Consider the following 20520-nt stretch of genomic DNA (forward strand, 5'->3'; position numbering starts at 1 on the left):
TCCCACTGGCAGTGGGGTGTCAACTGTGGATGGGAGGAAACAAGATCTACAGCATCACCCATCTGGGTTGCCGGGGCTGCCTGGGTTCGAATTCCAGCTCCACCACTCACAGACTGCATGTTTCAAGCAGGTTATTTAATCTCCCTGGGCCTCAGTTTCCTCCTCTGAAAAGTAGGGATCACGGTTATGCTGACCCCACAGAGTTGCTGGAAGATGAGACGAATTAACATAAAACACAACGCTCTTGAGAATACAGGCCAGTGCCCAGCACACTGAAAGCACACGTCAGTGTAGTCTGCTTTCGCTCTTTATTATTGTCATCTTCGTGGTTGACACCCTGGGCGGAGGACACAGAGCTCAGCCTCCACCTGCAGTTCCCCCTTCGTTCTCCACACGTGCCCTTCCCAAGCCGTCTCTGCAGAGCAGACAGTGGGCTCCAGCCCGTGCACCTACCTGAAGGTGATGGCGTAGGAGTCGGTACCTTCCCGCTTCCGGATCAGGAAGGCCCCATCCCGGGGAACCCTCATCAGCATGTCCTCCGCTTCTCCACGGCTCAGCCCATCATAGTACCACCTGCAACACAGGGCCGGGAAAATGGCCAAGGGAGAGGCTGCTGAGACTGGCAGCAGAGGAGGAAACGGTGGCTTCCCGGGATGCCTGAGACACGGCCCTGGAGCCCACCACGGAAATTACACAGTGGGCCTCCTCATCCGAAATCACCCCTGAAGACAGCAGTTTTTTAAAAGATCACCCAGACACAGTTTGGGTGAAGCGTTCATGTAGTGGGTCTGCTTGGAGCATAAGCAAATAAATCAACTTACATCTTTACCCACCACGCCCCACCCCCCGACCCAAGCATCAGAGGGTGGCACAGTCACCACAGCGTCTCAAAACAGCAGAGGCAGAAAAGATAGGGAATAGGGTTTTAGGTTATTTTTAAAGATGTGAAATAGCAAATTTTACGGCAATCCATTTGAATATGGACAAGTAAAAAATAAAGGTGTCATAGCTATATGGCCTTCTGTGAAATGTGCATTTGAGCAGCCTTCCGCTTAAAAATTACTCTTTTCTTTTCACAACTAGTTAAGCCTTTGCAAGGCCTAACTGATACTCACTTTACAATTATTTTTTCGCTTTCAGACCAAAAGGAATGAGCTTGGACAGAAAAAGGTTAACACCGGGACAAAATTATCTCTGAAAATCAAAGCTCAAGACCTCAGGACCCCGAAGATAAAGGAGAAGAAAGGAAAGGAGAGGAGGAGGGAGAGGAAAGAGAAAGAGGCCGTAGGTAACTGGACAGCGGCCGCCCTGGGGAACTGCAAGAGACCCCGGTGGGCCCGGGTGAGGCGCCTCGCGGGAATGTGGGCCCCAGCACACCCTCCAGGCTGGCGTTTCTGATCCGTGAACGCAGTCGCGCCCCCAGAGCACAGGGCACACGTACGGCTTCGACTCGTGCGGGCTGGGGTTGGGGACTGGGTCGGTGAGCCGGAGCTCGAACTCGGCACAGCGCAGGTGCGTCTCGCTGTAGTGCTGGATGAGGGCGTAGATGCTGGTGAACATGAGGTTGTCAGTCAGGTAATACTTCAGGGTCCCGCCCTCCACGGTGGAGCGGATCCGGCAGTGCTGGACGCGGCCCGACCGCCTGCGGGGAGAGGGACCACGTCAGAGCCCAGGCCCGGCCGGCTGGCCCTTCCCGCACCTGGCGCAGCAGAGAGGCCGGGGTGGGCCAGAGCTGCAGCCGGGGCCCCCAGGGGTGGACGCTACGTGCGGCCACACAAGCCTCCGTCTGCTCTTAGCACCCGCCCAGCGCTTTCACACAAGTTGATCCTTGGGGCTGGATTCCAGACCATCCTACCTACTTCCTCTACCCGCTGTCCCCTTTCACCTATGTAACTGTTCCTCCGGAGCCAGACAGCCTAGGTTCCAATCCTGACTCTGCCACGAGGAGCTAAGTGACCGTGAAAAAGTGACCTGTCCTTTCTGAGCCTCCCTATTATTACCCTAGTGGTCCAACAAGGACAATGATAGTATCCTCCTCACAGAGATGTCCTGCGAATGAAACAAGATCACACACAGAATGTGCTCGGAACGCTACCTGGTACGTGGTAAGCACCTTACAGGCGTTAGCTGTCGCGATTATTTGTATGTTGTTAATATTAGAACTTTTATCCTTCAGGTCTCAATTTAAACACCACTTCTTTCAGGAAGTCTTCCTGGATTATTCTCCCAACACCACACTAGACCCCTCTCTTACAGACTTTCATGACGTCTTGTGCTTTTCTCACTGCACTTGTCACAACGAGAATTATGTATCATTTGCCTGATTCCTTTTCCACTGTTCATCTCCCTCCTGAAACTCTCATCTCCATCAGGACAAGGACCCTGTCTGTCTGGTCACTGCTAAGTCACTGTGCCTAGCACAGAGCAAGTACCCAATAAATAAATATCTTTTAATGAATTCATGTATAGATGACTGAGTGAGTGAGTGAGTGAATGAGCAAGCTCACTATAGCCTCACCCACAGTTCCGTAAGGCCACTTTACAATTTTAAATATTACACTGAAATATCGCTAATCTTGTTGACTAAGTTTTGGGGGCCTCACCCAAGTCTTGCCCCACACAGCTCACTAAATAAATTCTGGGTTTCCAGCCCAGCCCCACCGAAGTCTGGCCTGAGCTGGCACCACTTGCCTCACGGCGCCCCATCCCACCAGCTGCGAGGAGAAGGCGCGTGCCCCGGGGAAGAGGGCCATTACCAGAAGGACAGGGTGTAGTCATTGGGGTAGGTCTCGCTCTCCCGCACCAAGAAGGTCCCATCCTTGCCCCCCGTCTCGGCGCAGTATTCCTGCAGCAGCTTCTCGGCACTTGTCCTCTTCTCCACCTTCTTGTGGAACCACTTCTCCCCAAAATGCAGCTCCGTGGGGGCTATATCCTGAGCCGTAAAGAGAGGAGGGGTTTCTGAAAACCCGGACCAGACCCCCACTATCATCACACTGGTCCCTCTGTGTATGCTGATTCCTGAATAACAGACTGGACTGGATAACAGACCAAAAACGGCCTCAGCTCGCTTTTACCCCGAGAGGTCCGGGAAGCCAGCCTCCACTGCCCTCCCCACCCTCCACCCCCCTACTCCTGACACTTCCCCATCTGTGGTGGCCTCCTGGAGTTCTGAGTCCTGGGATAAGGGGTCCCCGGTACAGCCCTCAACTCTACTGTACAGGAAGTCTGAGAGCCATAATACCCTGGGGGCTGCACTCAAGAGATAGTACCAAGGATGATCAGCAGCCCAGGGGGAGAGGGCAGGAAAGCCAGGAACCAGGCTAGCGGGTAAGGCTGCACAGAACAGCCAAATGTCCCCATCCTCCCCAGGGAGCACAGGCCAAGCAAGGCTTTCAGAGAGCAGGAAAGACACCTGAACCTCACTGGCTAAGCACATGGGCCAGCCAGCCAATCAGAGAAGAGCCAGGCAAGCCTTGGTACCCAAAGAGGCAGCTCCTTGGACTAAGCATGTCCAGGCCTGCCGGCCACAGGATGAGAGGGGCGTTATAGGAGGTCTCCACCTACCCGGGGCTGTTCATCTTCCACAGTCTGTTCAATGTCATCGCTGAAGGACAGCTTGGCATCAGCAATGGCACAGTAGTGCCGAGTCCATTTCTACAAAGTAAAACCAGCGTTAGGGCTTCCCCAGAGTCTCTGCTCCATCAACTCTGAGGCCCAAGGCCCCTGCCTGGGATCACCCCAGCATTCACTGGGGACTCGCCTTTCCCACTTTTGTAGCCATTTATGGTGGTTTCACAGAATTCGATCCCCTGTGAGACATTTCTTTTAAAACCTCTATTTGTTATGGGGTTCTTTTGGCATTTTCAGGACTTCTTTATTCAGTGTGTCTAAGGGTAGACACAATGTAATATCGTATTCCCTTAATTTGAAGGCTTTTACAAATGATGGGATTGTTTTCTGTGTGTGTGTCCTCATGACTGTCTTTTTCTATTTCATCCACTTTTTAAGACTTTCAGGATTTCTCAGTCAGCCTGTCTAGAGACCCTTTCTTCAACATTTAAATATGACTTAATTCTTTATTTAAATTTCAACCATTTTTAATTTTTATTTCTAGAATGTAAGAATGGACGTAAAAATATACTCAAATGCAGAAGGACAAACATAATATGATACCACTTAATATGCAGAATCTAAAAAATAATGCAAATGAATCTATACACAAAACAGAAGCAGACTCACAGACAGAAAACAAACTTAGGGTTACTAAAGGGGAACGTTGGGGGGAGGAATACATTAGGAATATGGGATTAACAGATACAAACTACTATACATACAATAGATAAGCAACAGGATTTACTGTATAGCACAGGGAACTATATTCAGTATCCTGTAATAACCTATAATGGAAAATAATCTGAAATACATACATATATATAACTGAATCACTCTGCTGTACACCTGAAACTAACACACCATTGTAAATCAAATACACTTCAATCAGTGAATCAATGAATCGATCAATACCTACTCAAATGGATTGCCATGTTAGGTTGTGGGATACGAGAAGTGCATTAACATTCAAAATGCCTCATTCCCATCAAAAAATAATGTTTCCTTGGGACTGGTGGTCCAGTGGTTAGGACTCTGCACTTCCACTGCAGGGGGCCCAGGTTGGATCCCTGGTCAGGGGAACTAAGATCCTGCAAGCCACGTGGCTCGGCCAACAATAACAATAATGACGTTTCCAGTGGAACTGTCTCAGATTGGAGGACACTAAGGAGTTAGGATGACTAATTGCATTATCACAACCTAGACTGCATCCTGGATCAGAAAAAGGACATTAGTGGACAAACCGGAATAAGGTCCACAAATTAGTTGGTAGTATTGTACCCAATGTTCAATTCCTCGTTATGATAATTATACTCTGGTTACAGAGGATATTACTATTTGGGGAAACTGGGTGAAGGATGTATGAGAACTCTCTGTGCTTGTATGTGTGTGAGAATCTAGAGTATGTTACATTGAATATAAAACTACTTCAAAATAAAACACTATAATGCAAAAGAGAAACAGTTTCCTTAAAATGACAAATTCACTTGGCACAGAATGGGAGTAAGACAGGAATCCTCCCGGAGCTCTCCAGCAGGCCACAACGCATTCCGGGCTCTGAGAAGGGGCGCGAGAAGACACACCTGGTCGATGGAATCCCACATGTACAGTTCCCCCTGCTGCCTGTGTTCATCTTTCTTGTCCTCCATGTTGACATCCACGTCGCCTCGGGGGCCCAGCTTCTTATGCTGAGGGGAAAAACGCACAAAGCCTGTCTCCCTAAGACCCAGGTTAGGATCTGTGAGCCAGCAAACATTCATCCCCATCAGCCAAGCATCCACCAGACCGTCCCACCTCAGGGCCTTTGCACCGTCTGTTCTCTCTGCCTGGCTTCTCTCTCACTACACTGAGCTCTGGGCTCGGCGTCACCTCCTCAGAGGAGCTTCCCTAAAAATAGCCCACACTCCCCTTCCCACCACGGTCACTCTCTAGCCCCTGGTAGTTCATCTTCACGCTCTTTAGCCTAAGTGTATCTATGTATCTATCTGTCTTCTGTCTGTCTTCCCTGCTAGATTATAAGCCCCATGAGGGCAGGGACTTTGTTTTGTTCCCTGCTGAACCTCCTGTACTAGGTTAGCAGATAGTGCTTGATAAATATTCAGTGAATCAATGATGCGCCCGCATTCTCCAGCACACAGAGGGCAAGGCAAGATCACAGCCACTCCATGGGCACAGGCTGTGCAGGGCAGTGGAAGGCACACTGGGGAGGTAGATTTACAAGACCTGGGTGCAAACAGCACTGCTGCTGCTTTCTCGGCTGTGTGACCCTGAGCAGGTGGCCGCACCTCTCTGAACCTCTCGTGTCTCATCTGCAAGACTAAGAGGATGATTACGACAACGTCCACCTGGGCGAGTTCACTGACCGTCCATGTGGACTAGCCTCGATAAGTCCCAGTTGTGGTGACCTGGTGGAGGGAGCTCAGGATTGGGAGTCAGACCTGGGCTTGAATTCAGGGCCTATCACCTTCCTTGCTATGTGGCCTTGGCTGCATGACAATCTGTCTCAGAAACTTCCCCTGTAAAATGGGGGTAACAGGGACTTCCCTGGTGGCCCAGTGGCTAAGACTCCGTGCTCCCAATGCAGGGGGCCTGGGTTCGATCCCTGGTCAGGGAGCTAGATCCCACACGCCACAGCTAAGAGTTCTCATGCTGTGACTAAAGATCCTGCATGCCGCAACTAAAGATCCCACACGCCGCAACTAAAGATCCCACACGCCGCAACGAAGACCCAGCGCAGCCAAATAAATAAATATTTTTTTTAAATGGGGGTAACATAGCCCCCCTGTCCTGTAACGCAATGGGCGTGTAGGATACCTGTAAATAGTGCAGCACGACATAAATGTTCCATTTTGTTCCATCTTTGGCAGGAACTAACTGTGTAACCTCAGCTGAGTCAACCTCTAGACCTCAGGGTTCTCACCTCTCAAGTGGGCTGGGGGCCCAGGATTATCCATCCTGCAGGGCTGCCATGAGACTGAATAACACTGACAACCGTGCCCAACCCAGTGTGTGGCACTCAGTGATCACGTCACAAATGCTACTTCCACCCCTTTTCCCTGAAATTGAAAGGGCTGAACCAAGAGGTACCACAGGTGGGGAAGTGGGTGCCCTAAAAGGAGTCTTCACACCCTGAAACAAGCGCTGGGAAATCCCTGGGGACACGCAGAGCTCTGTTCTAACAGAAATAGAGGGAAGCCACAGGGGAGCTGGGAATAGAGAGATGCAACGAGGTTCCCGGAAGACTGACTGCCAAACCTGAGGAGCCCTGGACACCTCCACCGCCCGGCCAAGCCCCCTCTGCCTCTCCTGCCTTCCTCATGCTAGAAGCTTCCCTGAGTGTCTCAGCGGAACCTGCCCCAGGATCTTAGCCAATTCCTCCAAATATGCTGGTGCTTTGACCCCTGAGGGCACTAGCCTCCTCCTCTCTGGATGGGCCTCAGCCAAAGCCCCCTCACAATTTGGTGTTTCTCTGCCAAGCGGTCTGTCTCCCTACAAGACCGTGACCTCCTGGCATGTAGGAAGTGTCCCCAATGCATCTTAGTGGTCCAGTGACAATCTAGGGAACATACCACACATTCACACTACCCCACCTTCATGGATGCTATTCCCCGAAGCCGAAGGGCCTTCTTCCTTCTCTGCCTAGTAAATCCCTGTCTGTCCTTCCTATGAACCTGCCAGCTGTCACTGAAATCCACGCCGCTCCTTCCACCGATGGCTGCCCAGCTAGAGTCAGCCCCTGCAGATGGTGTGGTCATGTGACTAAGTTCTCACGCACTGAACACAACAGCCCAGGACTGTCCAACTGATGTCCCACCCGCTTACCAGGAATCACTCGCCCTGGACCCCTCACATTCCCGTTTCTTCGAGCTGGAGCTCAATGTGCCTTGCAACCCAGCATGGACCACACACAAGGACAGTGCCCTAGGGCAGAGACTTCGCCAGTTCTGTGCCATGGGCCCCCTCCGAAGTCTGGGGAAGACTACGGATGCCTTTCTCAGAATAATGTTTATAATGCATAAACTGAAAAGAGAAACCAATTATATTGAAATACAGCTACTAAGTAAATAAAAAATACTTGCAATATACTAACACATGTGCTTCTTTATTAACATCTTCCAAAAGATCTACAGGCAGATCTAATAACCATCATAATTTTAAAGTAGTGACGAGCACACGTTATCTTGAGATATTGGCAACAACTGTAGAAGTGAAATGAAAATATCCATGATTTCTGTTGGTGATAAAGCCTCAAGCAGCTTGTTGCCAATATTCATAATGAAAGGAAATGTTAAGTTTTACTTACACGTTAATAAAAAGGCACCATTTTTGCCCAAAGTTCACATGCCACCACCTCAAAGTTTTATCTGTGGATTCTCTGGGGGTCTGCAGAACCCCATCTGAAAACCCCTTCCCTGGGAGACCGTAGACCAAGAAGAGAAGATCCTGAGTCCCCGGACAACCTCGTGGACCAGAGTGCAGAGCTCCTAGAATGCTCTCCCGCACATCGAGTCTTGAACTTACACAACTGAAGCCACGGTCCCTCTGGTCTCTTGACCCTAGTAATGCACATGCCCGAATGCCACCCCTCTCCTGGCACCCGTGGTACAGCCATCACTCACCCCTCCCCACAGCCACCCATCGGCCCTAGCGCACGCAGCCCTGCGGGGCAACTGCTCACTTCCAGCCCACCCCCCACGCAAGAACAGGGTCTGGGTCGCTGGAACAGCCCCGGCACCTCACGGGGGCCTGACGCAGAGCGGGACGTGGTGAAGATTTGCCTAAACAGATGCACGGAAGTGAGTGAACACTTCTGGGGCACTGCATGGGACAGGGCAGTTCCAAGCGCGCTGCGCACGTCCTTCCGCGTTACGCTCGCGGCACGCGAACAACGTGGGTGCCATCGTGACCCCCCAGACCGCGAGGACGCAGAGGCCGCGGGAGGCGGAGCGACCCGGCCCGGCGCGAGGCTAGCGAGGAGCACGGGGAGCCCGTGCCGGGCCGCTACCTTGATGATGATCTTCTCCCGCAGCTGGCTGGGCGACGGCAGCTGGTCGGCACTGGCCTCCGTGGGCTTGGTGAGCAGCAGGTCGCCGAGCGCCTCCCGGAACGCCCGGGCCATGTGGCGCTGCTGCTCCACACAGCAGTGCTCCTCGATGGACAGGATCACGGGGAAGCTGCGGGCGGCGGGGGCGGCGCTCAGCACGGGGGCGGGGGCCGCCCACACGGGGCCGCCCGGCCCAGCCTCCGGGCCCAGCGCGTGCCCCGTGCTCCCGGCCTGGGGGGCGCCCACACGCAGCTGGGGCTTCTCGGCAGGGAGTCCGGCCAGGATGGAGCTCGGGGTGGGGTGCGTGTGTGCGGGGGGGTAGCTGTGTCGCTATGTGGGGTACACACGTGTGTCTGTACGTGGAGAACATACGCCTGATCGTGTGTCTGTGGAGGGGGTGTGTGTGTGTCTTTGTGTTCCGGGGGTGTCCTATGCGGGCGGTGCCTCTGCACGTGAGCCTCTGTGTGGGACGTGCGTGAATGTACGTGCGTGTGCGCTGGGGGGAAGGGGGCGTCTGCGTCCATCCGTGGGGGGACTGCCCGAGTCTGTGGGAGGGCATCTCTGAGTGTGAGTGTGTGTGTGTGAGTGTGTGTGTGTGTGTGTGTGTGTGTCCACGTGGGGTGTGTCTGCAGGGGGGGTATGTTTGTGTGTGTGTCCGTCCACCCAACCCTAGCTGCCTTCCCCTTAAAGGTGAACCACCAGGAGGGAAATCAGCCAACCGACCTCGAGGTGACAAAGGCGTGGTCTTTGATGGCCTGCACGACGTCGTCAAACTTGATCTTGGTGGTCCGCGTCCAGCCGTGGTAGATGATGGGCTTCCCGTCGGGCCCGTCCCAGCAGTCCACTGAGGACAGAGGCGTGCAGCCTCAGCACCCGCGCCTCCCTAGTCCACTGAGGGCGGCCACGCTGCCGGGGTGACGACCGCGCCTCCAGCCCCGGCCCCCGCACTGGCTCAGTCACCAGGACCCCGGGGCCAGACCCGGCATCGCCCTCAGGGGCCACCAACATGAGGACACGTGTTACCTATGCGCTTACAGGAAGATTTTGGTCGTCTAATTAAAGGTCCCGCTGTCCAAAAGAAACGAAATGTTTCTTTTTTAAAAAGAGATTTATCATGTGTTTTATCTTCTGATTTGACTTGTCTAAACCTTGGCTTGCTTTTTCTGCCAGCGGAAAGAATACAGAGCAATGGGAAATTTACTTTTAAAGATTCATGGTAAAATATTCAGACCGAATAGGTGATGCAGAAGGTAAGCATCCCCTATATTTTTGACCCCCAGAGGGAATAGGAGCTGACAGTTTCAAACTTGATTTTTTCACATTTGCTTTTTCCTAAGGGGGGAAAAAGGCATAAATCAGGCATCACTCTGTAGGAATAACTGCCATGAAGGTATGATACCGTGATGAATGCTTTTGATAAAACTAGAGCCTACATCAGTGGTTTGTGCCTCTTCTCAGCCCAGTACAGCCGTGAGCCTCTGGCGCTGAGTCGGGCCGGGGGCGAAGGGTGGGGGAACGGGAGGAAGCACCGGCTCCCGGCCACATCCGGGGCCTGGAATCACCTCTGCCAGGGTGGCTGTGAGCAACTGTGGACAGGAGAGTCAGGGCGGCGGCCGCGGCAGGGCCGTTGCTAAAACACGCAGGGTGTCTGCTGCCTCGAACACAGCAGCCCAGAAAGAAGCCGAGGGACAGGAGGGCAGTAAGGCCGTTCTGGCTACTGGCCTCCCAGCCCCTCCACTGTATCTGGACACTTTCTGGAGCCCAAGGTGCTGTGGCTCCAGCCTGGCTTGGCTCAACACCACTCCTCGTCGTGGCGACCTTCTCTTCTGGGGACAGGTCCCCGGCTGGTGGCCGCGTGGCTCACCCCAGATGCTACGGGCACCTGGGTTCTCCCTCCATCGGTCCCGTGCACCCCCACTACTCGGGCCTCCAAACAAAGCATCCAGCAACAACACGGCCAGTCTCAGCCCGCCGTCCGCGTGGCCGCCAGCGCGAAGGGGGTACTCACGCTCAATGCAGCGGCAGCCCATCCGCAGACAGCGGATATAGGCCTCCGGGGACGACTCGCTCCGAAGCTGGTCACCCGTGAGGTACCTGGACGAGAGGAGGTGGGCGGCTGCATGAGGGCAGGCCTGCAGCTCAGGGCATCCCCAGGGAACTTCTCAGCCTGAGCTCCCAAAGACCTGAGTTCTTCCTGTCTACAAAGACCCGCATTTAGGATCCGGGCCAGACACGTGCAGTCGTGCGGCCGAGCCAGTCATGAGCCTCAGGCCATGATCGTGGGCTATGAAGGATAACCATCCTGGCAATCCAAGTGTGGGCTCGAGAACGTGTGTTCTTTCGAGGAGAATTCGGTCAAAGGGTGTCAGGCGGGAGACTGATGTATGATGATAAATTAACAACCCCCCTGCCCCACCGCTGCCCACTAGGCCCTCAGCCTCAACAGGGCAGAGATGGGCCATCATTGTGATACCAGGGCCCCAGGCCAAGCACAGAACAGAGGGAACTTACTACCCTATGAACTATGTCCACCAAAACTGACGTGAAAATACCTATTTTTATCACTCTCCTCCTCACCACATTCCCCCTTTAAGAGTCTGTGGTGCTCAGCTGTTTACTAGGTTTGGTAGAATTGACCATGCTAAGACACAAACTCAAACCAACGGACATGGTGGGGAAGAGAGAACCATGAAGTCAATTTGCCCCAGAATAGGAAGGTACCTTCCAAAATGCCTGGAGATGAACTTAAGGGCCTTCTCTCCAACTCCTGCCTGGACTGACACTTGGTAAAGTACCAGTCGACAGCTCTCTGGATGCCAGGACCCAAGGCCTCCACCCCCTCAGCTTACAAAGCAGACTGAGCATCAGAATTTGAGTGTAACACTCATTTCTCCCTTCCCATCTGCTCTTTTTTGCAATCAGGGCAATCTTCCAAAGATACACATTTGAGTGTGTTGTTCTCCGGCCTAAAGGCTATCAGTGGCTCCCACTGCCACTGCCCTCGCTCTGACTTCAACGATTCCGCTCAAGCGACCCTCCTGTCCTCCTCTCCTGCCACTCACCCTCCCATATTCTACACTCTAGTCTTACTAGACCCCCCTCAGTTCCTCCTGCCCCTGGACCTTTGCACATGCCGTTCCTCTGTCTGAAACCCTCCTCCTCGCCTCACCACCTGTTCTTCTCTCACCAACTCCGGCTCATCGTTAAGACTCAGAGGAGGCCTTTTCCCCTCCAAGCACATGAGGACGGGGCCGCTCCTGCCCTTTTCACTGCTGTATCCCCAGCACCCAGCAAGCACAGGGCCTGGCACAGGGCAAACTCTCAGTAAATATCAGTTCAATGACTAACTCAATTGCTTTCCTGTGACTACTAAGAATGAGATGCCCAAACCATGAAAACCAGCTTTGTCGACTTGCTTCTTAGGGCCACAGAAAAAGGTTTATTATTGCAAAATCAACTGGGAAAGAGAGATGCATCCCCCCATCCTCCAGAAGCTTTCATATATTTCAATCTGAGCAGTGAGGGCCTGCACTCTGCCCACTGCCCACACGCTTTGCCAGAGCAGTGCACTTGAGTGCCCACCGTATTGCCCTTCACCTGCCTGACCCACTGCAGGCTCGCGGTGAAACTCACGTGTTATGTGATGAGGAGATCCAGTAATGAGACAAGGGGTTGTTCATGTCCTGCATATCCACCACGTCATACTTCTCGTCCCAAATGCTGTTCTCCCGGGAAAACAGGTACGTGAGGAACTAGGAGAGTCACAAACACAAAGAGGGGACCATGACACTAAGGACGGGTGGTGCCGGGTTCTTCTGGGTCTGTGTCAACACGAGGAGATGGTACATGAATATTCAACAGATAGTCTCCAGACCTCAGTTACCCAAGTTTTCAGTGCAGAAAACTCAGACTGCAATAGGCTGTACCAACACGTTTCATTGACCTATATGGTATTTACCTTTTTAATGTGTATCCTCAAATATTTGAGGCTACAAGAGTATATGCTGCCCATATATAAGTTTTAAGGCATAATAACATTATGAACATGTGAACCTACCACCCAACATGAGAAACAGAACATGCCAGCATCATAACATCTAAAAAGCAGGAAATTTCATATCCCAATTCCTAACCCCTTAAAAAAAAAAAAATCAGAAGATTGAGTGACAGTGGGTAACACTCTGTTTCCTGGGAACCACGGTACATGGGACTGGAGCTCCCCAGTTCCCCCTCACACAGGGCCAAAAGCACCCATTTCCACATCGTGCAAGAGCCCCATAAATCTTGGAATTTCCTTGCTCTGCTTATAATGGTTAGAGACTCCCTGGTAGCACACGCCCTCTAGTGACAAAAGCAAAGATCCCGCCCAGGCTACAGGATCAAATAGAGGAGGAGAAAAATCAAAGGCTGTGATGGTTCAGGACCTGGAAGGAAAAAAAAAAAAGAGTTCTCGACTAAGAGAGCCAGTCTCGGGGCATCTAACAGCAAAACCCTCCAAGGGAAGAGACCCAGAAAATATACCTCGGAGGACAGAGACTTGAATCACAAAGCCATGCCAACAGGACGAGGAGCCCACTTACCTCATCCACAAACAGGAAGGGCTCGGCAGTTTCTCTCATCGTGTCATCAATGAACTTTGTCATCCGCTCACGGACTTTGTTCAGATCCTGAGCCCAAAGCTCCTTAGAATGATAAAGAGAACAAGAAATCATCAGAAGGAGGAATTGCAAAATTCTTTGCCTCCCAGGATCCGGTTTCAGTCGAAGACCGAAACATGGACGTATTCTACATGCACATGCAATCAAGGCCTCACCCTGTGCATGGCAAACATTTTCCCTAAAGGACCAGAGAGTAAACATTTTAGGTTCTGGGCCCCAACCATTCAATTCTGCTACTGTCGTGCAAAAGGAGCCACAGACAACAGGCACACAAATGGCCGTGGCTGCATTTGTAAATAAAACTTTATTTATAAAAACAGGCAGTGGGCCACATTTGGCCCCTGGGTGTAGTCTGCCGACTCCTGCTCTACGCTAGTTCCTTATACGTGTTATCACAGGAGGCAGGGAGCACAGTTACATCAGACCACTGGGGTTACTCGCCTGGCTGATACTGGGCAAGTTATACACCTTTTCTGTGCCTCCTCATCCATTACGTGGGAAAAATGGTATCTACGCACAGAGGCTGCGAGGGGCTGGATGAAATAAGGGTCTGTGCTTAACACAGCACCTGGAACACAGAAGGTGCTCAAATCACGGCATTGTGTGAGCAATCGTCATCCTCCTATGACATCTCGTTTAGTCCAGAAAACTCTGCAGGTCATACACTGTCATCGTCATTTTACAGACAAGGAAACAGAAGCTCAGGACATCACATGATGATCCCAACTTCACACAGCTAGTAAGTAGGAGAGCTGGGCTTCCAAATAACTGAACTTTGGAAAACGGACATAGAATCAGTCCAAATCAGTGAAGTAGTGCTTCTCAGGCAACAGTAACGTCTGAAAGATACATGACCAGTTCAAAAACAGCTTCTGCACGGTCTCAGAACTTCGAAAGCCCTTTAGAAAAAGAATATATAACATAAAGTAACTTTATTGTTTTCCTCTCCAAACCCTAAAACCCCAAATATTCATAGACAAAAGGATGACAGCTGACCCACAGATTCAACTTTGACTCATGTTTTCTGGGTTCCAAATATTCTAAAATCTCTACCTTTAAGAATCATAAAAGCAGATGTGCTATCAGACGTGTGCGGTTGGATGGGAAGGGTCAGATCAGGATGTTTGAAAGAAGGAAAAGCATAAGGGCAGACACAAATGAGGTGGGTGCAAATCAACAATAAGCCTTGCTGTTCATCCTTGCAAATCTACTTGGATAAAGGACGCCCAATAGCTGGGAGCTGGGGGAGCACCCAGTTCATTTGAATACAACAGTGATGCAATCCTTGAATACCAGAACATGAAACTCAAATTGTAGGATACTTAATGCAAACGCCTTGCCAGCCCTAGACGCCCCCAAAAGGCCAGAAGCTTCCTGCTTCCTTCTCCTAAAAAGTTTTCGCATAAAAAAAACACAGGTACTGGACTTCCCTGGTGGCGCAGTGGTTGAGAATCCGCCTGCCAATGCAGGGGACACGGGTTCGATCGCTGGTCCAGAAAGATGCCACATGCCGCAGAGCAACTAAGCCCGTGCGCCACAACTACTGAGCCTGTGCTCTAGAGCCCATGAGCCACAACTACTGAGCCCACGCACCCAACTACTGAAGCCTGCACACTCTAGGGCCCGCGAGCTGCAACTACTGAACCCGCATGCTACAGCTATTGAAGCTCACGCACCTAGAGCCCGTGCTCCGCAACAAGAGAAGCCACCACAATGAGAAGCCCGTGCACTGCTCACCACAACTAGAGAGAAAAGCCCACGTGCAGTAACAAAGACCCAATGCAGCCAAATTAATTAATTACTTAGTTAATTAAAAAAAAAAACACATGGGTACTTAGCTGCTATAACCTGGAACTGCACTGGCTGTAAATAAGAAATCTTCTGCCTAAAGGAGTTTAAAATATGAATAGTCTGGGAGGGGGTAGAAAAATGTATCTACTTGGTGTGGGGTATTGAGTTGGGCAACTATCAATATAATAATGAAAATGATCAGAGTATTGATGAGAGGACCAAGCATGGTGAGGCCATCAGCACTGGGCAGGGGCAGCCCTCCGGGTTCTGTGCTCACGCTTGTCACATGGTGGCTCATTTAGAACTCACACAAGCCTAGGCAGGACATACAATATTATTCTCCAGTTATATAAATAAGAAAGCTGAGGCTTCAGTCATTAATTAAGTTGCCCTAATGATGAGCCCAAGACCAACGCAGGCACATCAGTTCCGGGTCAGTTAGTGTCACCCATGCCTCCCAGGGCCGGACTGCGGCATATTTAACCAGCCCCCGAATGGAAATTCAGATCAGTTCCAAGTTCTCACTTCTATTCAAAATGCTGCCATTATTTCTTTAGGATAAGTTCCTAGGAGAGCAATTATTTAATCAAAGTATATAAACCTTTTTTCAAAGTTTGCATTTTAATTGTGTATTGCCAATGTGTCTTCTACAAACCTGTACTAATTCGCACACCAAGTGCTACAGTGGATATTCCACATACGAGCATCCACCACCCCCAACAGACGTCCTATGTCACTGACTCTGCTCTATGCCAGCGTCCCTCAGAGCGCTGGGAGCTGGGACACTCAGGGTCCACGGGACGGACGGCTCAGAGGCCCCAGCCCTGGCAGCACATCTTGTTCCCATCACGCGCACTCACACAGATGCTCGTGGGCTGCCTGCGTCCTAACTCCCGGATGCGGGATCCTGACGGCCTGTACCTTGCTCCCGGCCCACAACCCTGATCTCTGAGGGCAGCCCAGCCACCGGGCCAGTGTAGGGAAAGCCTGCGACCCTCCCCTGGAATAAAATTACTGAGCACGAGGTGGTGGATTCCAGGATATAAGACGACTTGTCTCCAGGAGTTTAACCGTTTAACTTCCACGGCGCCCTACAAAACTGAATAATTCAGCACAAGGAAGAGCACGGCGGAAAAGCAAACAGCCTGTGCCTCTCTCTCTGCTTCACTCTCCCGGCAGCACCGCACCTTGCATGTGATCGTGCTCAACAGAATTCATGGATCCCCCCTCGTTTCACCTGCCCTGGGTCGTAGTCTCAGGCGGGGTAAGGAAGCCTTCTCTTGGTCACTCCCATTCACCCCACGTGGGGAGAGCGTGACACCTCAAAGTCCTCGGTCACCATTCATCATGAACCACAGCAGCTAACCGCCTCTGCACCTCGTGCAAGTGTGCGTCTGTTCGTTATTTTCCCTACAATCAGTGACATCTGAACATGGGATGTGTACTGTCTGACACTAAGAAATTCGTGTTCATTGTGAAAGGTGTAACAGGGGTATTATGGCCATGTTTTCTAAAAAAAAAAAGGCCATTTCATAAGAAAGATATATTGACGTATTTTCAAATGGAATGATACACAGTCCGGGGTTTACTTTAGAATTTGCCAGCAAAGAAATGAAGAAAGAAGGAAGGGAAGGGAGACACGTGGGTATGGAGATGGAGGATGGATGAAATTAAAGTGGCAAAATGTTCTTAACTTTGTAATCAGAGTGATGGGTACAGGGTGGATTATGATGCCAGCCTGTCTACTTCTGTGTATGTTTGAGATGTTCTATAATACGAAGTATTTTTTTAAAGCAAATGTACTGAATATTACTAAGAAAAAGACTATATATTGTTATTATGAAAGAGTCTATTAAAAAAACTAAATAAAGAGAATAAATGAAACTCCAGTGATATAAATAAAAATTTGAAATGGATATGTGACTATGCATATATATACGTACTCATACATACACACAAAGATCAAGACCATCTTGTCTAATCCCCACAATTCTGAGAGGTAGGGTTCTCATCCCCACTTAAAGAGGAGGAAAGTGGGGCACAGAAAGGTCAAGCCACCTGCCCAAGGTCACACAGCTAGTGAGAGGATGCCAGGTTTCTCTCACTCTAACTCAGTTTCTCAGCCGAGGCACTGCTGACATGTGGGGTTGGGTAGTTCCTTGTTGGGGGGCGGGGGGCTGACCTGTGCACCTCTGGATGTTGAGCAGCATACCTGGCCTCTACCCACCAGATGCCAGGGGCAGCCATTGCCCTGGGGCAGAACCGTCCCCTAGAAGACCACTGCCCACCACAAACTCTGACTCAGCCACCAGCTCGGAGCCCACACGCAAACATTCCGGAAGACGTCCACACGTCATTTGTTTAACGACTGCTGTGCCACCTCATCCCCCAGAGGACCCCCAGGCTCGTCCACCTTAGTCACACCCTCCGCGCGTCAGGGAAGGCTTCCTGGGGAAGCGACACCAGAGGTGAGCTGGGGGGAGGAGCAGAAGCCGGCAGGTGAGGGCACCGTCCACCCGCCCTGCGGGGTTCTCCTTCCCTTCCTCCATCTGGGGCCTGGGAAAGGGGCTGATGAGAGGCCAATCTTACTCCAGAGTCTAAGCCCCCACGGCAGCACTGAGCAGGGAGACGACACCTGTTTCATGACAGCAGGTGGTGAGAAGGTGAGCAACCGCTGGGGCAGCCCCACCCCAGGGGCCCTGCTGTCCTCTCACCTGCTGTTCATGTAAGAGGAACCGCTGGAAGTCATGCAGGTGAACAGCGGAGGCATCCGGCCGGTCGGTGTTGCTGTCCTCGGGGAAAGGGAGGGTGTTGAGAGAGGGCCATCCAACAGGCAGGAGGCGATCCCAGCCAGCAGGACGGCCACCCAGACACCCTGCCGAGTCCCCCCGCAGGGCCAGGTGCAGGCTGGCCAACAGGAAGACAAAGGTGACCCAGACGACATCCCTGACCCAGGAGGATTCAGAGGGGCCCTGACACCAGAACCTGGGAGAACTGGGCCCTGGAATCTACACTCAGCTGCTCCCAGGTGGTCCAGGTGCAAGGGAGAAGGAAGGGGGAGGGCGGGCGGGCGGGCGGGCGGGCACGGACAGGCGCGGACAGCAAACGCCCGGGCAGGGCTGGATGTGGAGAGCGTTTGGGGTAGGCGATGCTGGAGAAATGACTCCAGAGTTGGCTAAGCCATCGAGGGCTCTGAAGCAGGAGTGTGGGCCAGATGAAGCCCCCCGCCCTGGCGGACATGGAGAATCAGCTGCAACATGCACGACGAGAGCCGTGGAGCCCGCAGAGGCCCGCTGCTGGGAGAGTTTTCCATTTGACACGGACCCCTTCACCCTGAATAAAGGGAGACGCCACCTCGGCCAGCAGCTTGCTGACTGATGGCCTCGTGGAGAGGATGCTCATTGCTACCAGAAAACCAGAACCGCACTGGACTGGCAACCCTGTTCGCTACGGAAAGTGTATCCCGCAGAGCAGGGCATTCCGGGGAAATCTGGACTTTTCCCTGAGCACATGCAGCGGGGGTGGAAGGGGGGGGTGGTCTCTTTTGAAATACAGGAGATAAAACACGCTTTAGGCTTTCTCTCTTTACTAAACACTCAAGGTCCAAAAGTCTGTTGTCTCTGAGTGCGTTTCTAACCTTCTTTCCTAACCAGCCTCATGGTCCAGCACTAATCTTTTCATTAAAATACCACATAAGAATTGGATTCGTCTTATATACATTTTGGAGTCTTGGGGTTTCTGGATTAGAATGTAACAGAGGGAACAGCTGCCAGGGCACCCTCATCAATGAGGGCTGCTTCCAAAAAGCAGGCCCAGGTCAGCGGGCCGCAAATCACATTCCAGGCGCTATTAACTCCACGGCAAACATTTCTCCCAGGTAGACAGGCTTGGAGGACATAGAACACTTTATAATTAGGGGGATTAGTAAGTGTAGTAGAGGTCCTGACAAGTCCTGCAGCACTTAGGTTTTAATAATAGTATCATTATCACTATTTACGGGCCCTGCCACGCACCACATGAAGCACTTGATATGCTTCGACTCACCTGAATTCAGTTCACTCTGCTTAGCCAGCAATTTCCCCAACTCACCTCTGGGAAAGGAGGTCCTGAAGCAAGCAGGCTTCTCTACAGAACCTTCTGGGCCACCCTCCCAACATTCCACAAGCCCTGCTGCTGTGCATGTTTATTCGTGGCACAGGCTTGGGATGGCCAGTTCCCCAATAGGGGGACCCCACCAGTGCCTGCCGGAGAGGTGACCTCCTGGAGTTCCGATGGCAAGGCTGGGAGGACCCACAAGGGCACCAACGCCCGGCACCACCACCCAGAACAACAACGCCGCAGAGGTGCCTCACCCCAAGATGAACACGGAGGAATCCTTTTTGAATTCGTCAAGAATCTAAAATAGAAAACAGAAGGGACACACCCATGAAACAAGAACGTTAGACAAGTCGAGCCACTTAATGCAAATAGAGATTTTTTTGTCGTTAAAAAATTATCATTGTCATTTATGTGACTTGCAAATGTTCAAATATTTACATCTTTACACAAAAGGTGGAAGTCTTCCTCACCCCCTGCAAAGTCTTTTTTCTGAAAAGCAATCACTCGATAATTTGGCAGGTCTCCATCTAGAGTTTGTTTTATGGATGTTCATTTAATTCTATCTTATCATACTATATTACATCTATGTCTCTCAACTTTTTGCTGTTGTTTCAAGCTTTACGTATTATTCATCAGCCTCAAATCGCCCTACCTCACTACTTTCAAAACCCACACTGTATTCCATAGTATGTCTGTCTTTCAATTTTCTGCTATTGTATCCAGTATTACAAAGAATGTTCATACATATATATCTTTGTCCACTTGTGCCAGCGTTTCCATTGGGTAGATTCCTGGGCAGGAAAATGCCTGGACACGGGGTGTGTACTTCGGCAGATTCACCAAATTGCTTTCAAAACAGCTGTCCTGACCAGCATGCCCACCAGAGAATGCACACCCTTTTCTGCACCCTCACTGGTCCATTTCCAATCCTTAATGTTTCAATAAGCTCATTTCTAATCCTTGAATTCAAGAGAAAGAAACAAATATTGTACAGCTCTGGTCCTACACTTCATGGCCTACTGGTCTCCCAACCACTGATGGAAGGATGGCGAGCTCCTCCACCAGGAAGGTCTGGGGTCCCCCAACCCCCAGCCTCCACTCCCACCAGCTCACTGGCCAAGCATTTTCCACGTGCACGCACACGCATGCATGCATGCACACACACGCCACACACACGCACACCCATGCTGCGTCCATTTCTGGTTAGGTAGCATCACTGAAATAATCTTTAATCAGACTGCGATTGGATAAGCATTTGAGTAATTCAGGGCACAAATGGAAACGTAGCCCCTGGCAGGTTACAAATGCTAATAATATAAA

The 20520-nt window shown here is 51.3% G+C and overlaps 1 protein-coding gene across 5 annotated transcripts in view; it reads right to left on the reverse strand.

The window, feature by feature from the left end:
• PLCG2 (phospholipase C gamma 2) overlaps positions 1-20520 on the reverse strand; it is a 202838-nt gene that overhangs the window by 48520 nt on the left and 133798 nt on the right. For all 5 annotated transcript variants that reach the window (XM_082366318.1, XM_082366316.1, XM_082366315.1 and 2 more), the window contains exons 8-19: positions 19455-19498; positions 17817-17889; positions 13234-13335; positions 12287-12405; positions 10662-10747; positions 9377-9497; positions 8615-8783; positions 5193-5297; positions 3565-3654; positions 2757-2932; positions 1442-1642; positions 454-573 (exon numbers count right to left, since the gene is read on the reverse strand). In XM_082366318.1, the coding sequence (XP_082222444.1) occupies positions 454-573; positions 1442-1642; positions 2757-2932; positions 3565-3654; positions 5193-5297; positions 8615-8783; positions 9377-9497; positions 10662-10747; positions 12287-12405; positions 13234-13335; positions 17817-17889; positions 19455-19498 (1406 nt within the window). The remainder of the gene's footprint in view (positions 1-453; positions 574-1441; positions 1643-2756; positions 2933-3564; positions 3655-5192; positions 5298-8614; positions 8784-9376; positions 9498-10661; positions 10748-12286; positions 12406-13233; positions 13336-17816; positions 17890-19454; positions 19499-20520) is intronic.

This window comes from Balaenoptera borealis, assembly GCF_965194805.1.
Source record: "Balaenoptera borealis genome assembly, chromosome: 19".
Taxonomy (NCBI): domain Eukaryota; kingdom Metazoa; phylum Chordata; class Mammalia; order Artiodactyla; family Balaenopteridae; genus Balaenoptera; species Balaenoptera borealis.